General features: G+C 39.3%; 1 protein-coding gene across 3 annotated transcripts in view; it reads left to right on the top strand.

Moving 5' to 3' along the window:
• The window catches only part of LOC126982141 (protein kinase C, brain isozyme-like), a 92,042-nt gene that overhangs the window by 42,441 nt on the left and 44,601 nt on the right, over positions 1-5,000 (top strand). For 2 of the 3 annotated variants that reach the window (XM_050833993.1, XM_050833991.1), the window contains exons 3-4: positions 147-229; positions 4,560-4,674. In XM_050833993.1, coding sequence (XP_050689950.1) covers positions 147-229; positions 4,560-4,674 — 198 coding nt within the window. Of the gene's footprint in view, positions 1-146; positions 230-1,835; positions 1,948-4,559; positions 4,675-5,000 lie in introns of all 3 variants that reach the window. The other variant, XM_050833992.1, reaches the window with a different exon arrangement.

Raw genomic sequence — 5,000 nt, 5'->3', positions numbered from 1 at the left:
TCTAAATATATATCATTTACCTAACCTAATCTGCGTTGTACCATCTCTTCTCAAACCCACTAATCACCTTTTCCTCACCTGTTCTAACCTGTCTTCACCTCTCCTCACCTGTCCTCACCTCTAATCACGTCTTCCGTACCGTACAGTCTGCAGTTTCGTGGTCCACAAGAGATGCCACGAGTTCGTCACATTCAAGTGCCCTGGGAAGGACAAGGGTGCCGATTCTGACGTGAGTAGAGAGAGAGAGAGAGAGAGAGAGAGAGAGAGAGAGAGAGAGAGAGAGAGAGAGAGAGAGAGAGAGAGAGAGAGAGAGAGAGAGAGAGAGAGAGAGAGAGAGAGAGAGAGGAGAATGATTTGAAAGAAAGATGAAAATTATGAAAATCTGACGAAAAATGAAAGTTATTGTGTTAGAGAGAGAGAGAGAGAGAGAGAGAGAGAGAGAGAGAGAGAGAGAGAGAGAGAGAGAGAGAGAGAGAGTATAGTTAGTAAAACGTAGCAAGACATCACCTTAGAATTTCTCACATAATAATAATAATAATAATAATAATAATAATAATAATAATAATAATAATTCAAAGGGAATCGAAATCTGTTCTGCCACAAATCAATTCCCTGTTTTTTTTTGTTTGTTTGTGTGTTTGTTTGTTTTTTGAGTTGTAAGATTTTTGAGTTAGTTAAAAAATGTGTTGCGTGTTTTTCAAGGTAAGTGTGTGTGTGTGTGTGTGTGTGTGTGTGTGTGTGTGTGTGTGTGTGTGTGTGTGTGTGTGTGTGTGTGTGTGTGTGTTTACCTCAGTCTTATCCATACACACACACACACACACACACACACACACAAGGTTACCTGCCCTAATCACCTTTGTGTTTGGCCCGACCTGTGTGTGTGTGTGTGTGTGTGTGTGTGTGTGTGTGTGTGTGTGTGTATAGCAAGACAAAGCGGAGATTACGGAGTGTTTCAGTGAGATAATTAAGAGAGAGAGAGAGAGAGAGAGAGAGGTTAGATTAATATTAGTGAACTTATTATTTGTATCATTATAGTAGTATTAGTAGTAGTAGTAGTAACAGTAGTAGTAGTAGTAGCAGTAGTAATAGTAGTAGTAATAGGTTATGCTAGAATGTAAAAAAAAAGTAAATATATAGAGAAATAATGTAAAAACTAGGAATAAAACACACAAACACACACACACACACACACACACACACACACACACACACACACACACACACACACACACACACACACACCACAGATTAGGTTAAGGAATTAGTCAGACAATTGAAGGAAGAAAGGAAGGAAGGAGATGAAGGAAGAAGATTAGAAAGATATTGAAAGGAAGGAAGGAAAATATTGAAGGTAAATTTGCAGGTGTAGTTTGAAGCACATTTAGAAATTTTTAGAAGCCGTAGACCTAGTAATGTAGAATGCTTTTTCCCTCCCCTTCCCTCCCTTCCCTCCCTCCCTTCCTTCTTTCTCTACTTTCATATTTCTCTCCTCCTTTTCTTCTTTCTGTTCTCCCTACTTTCTCTCCTTTCTTTTTCTCCTCTTTCTGTCTGTCTCCTCTTCATTTTCCTTCATACTTTTCCTTTCACATAACTTTCCTTCCCTTTCCTTCCTGTCACCTTCTCTTTCCCTCTCTTCTTATCCTTTTCCTTCCTTCCATATACCTTTCCTTTCCTTCCCTTTCCTTCCCTTTCCTTTCCTTTCCTTTCCTTCCCTTCCCTTCCCTTCTCTTCCCATCCCTTCCCTTCTCTTCCCATCCCTTCCCTTCCCTTCCCTTCCCTTCTCTCCCCTTCCCTTCCCTTCCCTTCCCTTCCCTTCCCTTCCCTTCCCTCCCTAGGACACTCGCACTAGACACAAGTTTAGGACACAGACATACGCATCGCCGACGTTCTGCGACCACTGCGGCTCCCTCCTCTACGGCATCATTCACCAGGGGATGCGCTGCGAAGGTGAGCACAGTAACGCGACCCTCCTCATACCTCCTACCCCTGTTGATTTTGGGCCTTGTTACTTACTTGTTTGTTTGTTTTTGTTTACTTATTCTGTTTGTTTGCTTGCTTGCTTGTTTGTTTGCTCGTGTTTTTTTCCAATTTATATGCATGACTCTCTCTCTCTCTCTCTCTCTCTCTCTCTCTCTCTCTCTCTCTCATTTCTCTGGTTGTGGGGTATAAATCAAAGTGTGTGTGTGTGTGTGCGTGTGTGTGTGTATGTGTGTGTGTGTGTGTGTCCTCGCCTTTAATTAAGCACACACACACACACACACACACACCTGGACGAAAGGTAAGTTAGCAAAGTTAATTAAGTTCTTGTGTGGAAAAATATATATGACTTTTTTTTCTCTCTCTTTCAAATGTCTGACTGTCTGTTTGTTTATTGATATTGGTCTGTGTTTGAAAGTTATTACTATTATTATTATTATTATTATTATTATTATTATTATTATTATTATTATTATTATTATTGTTATTACTCCTACTATGCGACTAATACTAATACTACTTTTATTCCTACTAATACAATTTCTACTATTACTACTACTACTACTACTACTACTATTACTACTTACGCCACTACTAATAATAATAATCTTCTTTCCTTCTTTCTCGTTTTTTTCATTCATTTTCTTTCTTCTTTCAATATTTCCATTCTTTTCTTCTTTCCTTCATTTCTTCATTAATTCTTTTTCTTCCTTCCTTTTATCTTTCTTCCTTTCGCTGTTTCTCTTTCTTTCCTTCCTTCCTTCCTTTCTTTCTTTCTCTTCATTCCTTCCTATCTATCTCTCTCTCTATCTATCTCTCTATCTCCTATTCTTAACGTCTGCATGTATTTTTATTATTAAGTGTCTATAATCTTCCCCTTTCTTATGCATTTCTCCTTTCTCTCTCTCCCCTCTGCATGTCTGTGTCAAACTGGATCGTCGTGTGCCAATAAAACGGATGAGTTACCCTTAAAATTTTGTGACCCGTTTTCTATTTCTTTGTTTTTCTACGCCATAATGCTGTTGTTCTTATCGTTATTGTGGCTGTTGTTGTTATTTTTTGCATTATGATATATATATATTTACTTAACTCCAATTGATATGTCTGGCTTTCTTTTCCTTTTCTTTCCTTTAATTGATCTCCTTTCTTTCTCTCGTTTTTCTTTTGTTTTTTTTCCGATTATTTGGCTGATGATGTTTACGATGCTTGCTTCCTCTTCTTCTTCTTTACTCCTGTTTGGGTCTTTTATTAATAATTCAATGTTTTTATTCTTTTATTAAACTTTTATTCAATATGTGTCGATAATATGTGTTTCTGTGTGTGTGTGTGTGTGTGTGTGTGTGTGTGTGTGTGTGTGTTGTATCTCTTATGTTCTCTCTCTCTCTCTCTCTCTCTCTCTCTCTCTCTTATCGCATTATATATATACGTTCGTGTGTGTGTGTGTGTGTGTGTGTGTGTGTGTGTGTGTGTGTGTGTGTGTGTATATCTCTCTCTCTCTCTCTCTCTCTCTCTCTCTCTCTCTCTCTCTCTCTCTCTCTCTCTCTCTCTCTCTCTCTCTCTCTCTCTCTCTCTCTCTCTCTCTCTCTCTCTCTCTCTCTCTCTCTCTCTCTCTCTTATCGCATTATATATACGTTCGTGTGTGTGTGTGTGTGTGTGTGTGTGTTTTATCTCTTTTTGTCTCTCTCTCTCTCTCTCTCTCTCTCTCTCTCTCTCTCTCTCTCTCTCTCTCTCTCTCTCTCTCTCTCTCTCTCTCTTATCGCATTATATATATACGTTCGTGTGTGTGTGTGTGTGTGTGTGTGTGTGTGATGAATGAATGAATGATATTGAAAAATGATGAATCGTGATGAACTGTTGACAAAAATACTATAAATGATCACGATAATGGCGATAAAAATCTTCAAAAAATAATGGAAACTCTGCCCCGGTGGTGATGAAATTAATTATAAATGATATTGATGGTGATAACGGATACATAACAATGGTGGTGATGGTGGTGATGGTGAACGAAATGGCGATATATAATTAAAAAACGATGCTTGTGATGGTGAAAATGATATGATGGTGATTTTGAACATGATGATGGTGATGATGGTGGTGATTGTGAATATGATGATGGTGGTGATGGTGATGATTGTGAATATGATGATGGTGGTGATGGTGGCGGTGGTGAACGAAATGGATGTAAAATACGACAAAAAAAAATAATCCTTGTAATAACGTAAATGAATGATGATGACAATGATGGTGATTGTGAATGGTGATGATTGTGAATATGAACATGATGGTGATGAAAAAATGTGAAATATGACCAAAAAAACAACAACGACAACTAATCCTTGTAATAACGTAAATGAATGATGATGGTTGATGGTGTTGGTGATGGTGGTGGTGAATGGTGATTTGGGTGATGAAAAATGTGAAATATAATCCGCCCCCCCCAAAAAAAAAAAAATCCTCGTAATAATATAAATGAATGATATTGACAATGATGGTGGTGATGGTGAATGGTGGTGATGGTGAATGGTGGTGATGGTGGTGGTGGTGGTTGTGGTGGTGGTGGTGGTTGTGGTGGTGAGCAGCAAACCGATCATTTGAACCATGCGTGGGAGGAGGCAACCTACACCACGCCCACCTTCTGCGACCACTGCGGCTCCATGATGCACGGCGTACGCGGCCAGGGCATGAAGTGCAAGAGTACGTACACACACACACACACACACACACACACACACACACAGCACATATACAAGGATACAGGACCATATACACATAGGGAGAGATACACACACACACACACACACACACACACACACACACACACACACACACACACACACACACAGAATTACACATATACACACACAGAGATGGAGAAAGGAACATATATACACAGAGGGACACACACACACACACACACACACACACACACACACACACACACACACACACACACACACACACACACACACACCATCAGGCATAGAGGAATACATACACATTGGGATTTATATGCATACATT

Source organism: Eriocheir sinensis, chromosome 50 (genome assembly GCF_024679095.1).
Source record: "Eriocheir sinensis breed Jianghai 21 chromosome 50, ASM2467909v1, whole genome shotgun sequence".
In the NCBI taxonomy this organism is placed as follows: domain Eukaryota; kingdom Metazoa; phylum Arthropoda; class Malacostraca; order Decapoda; family Varunidae; genus Eriocheir; species Eriocheir sinensis.
The sequence above is the reverse complement of the archived record's forward strand: the minus strand, read 5'-3'. Positions and strand labels throughout refer to the sequence as shown.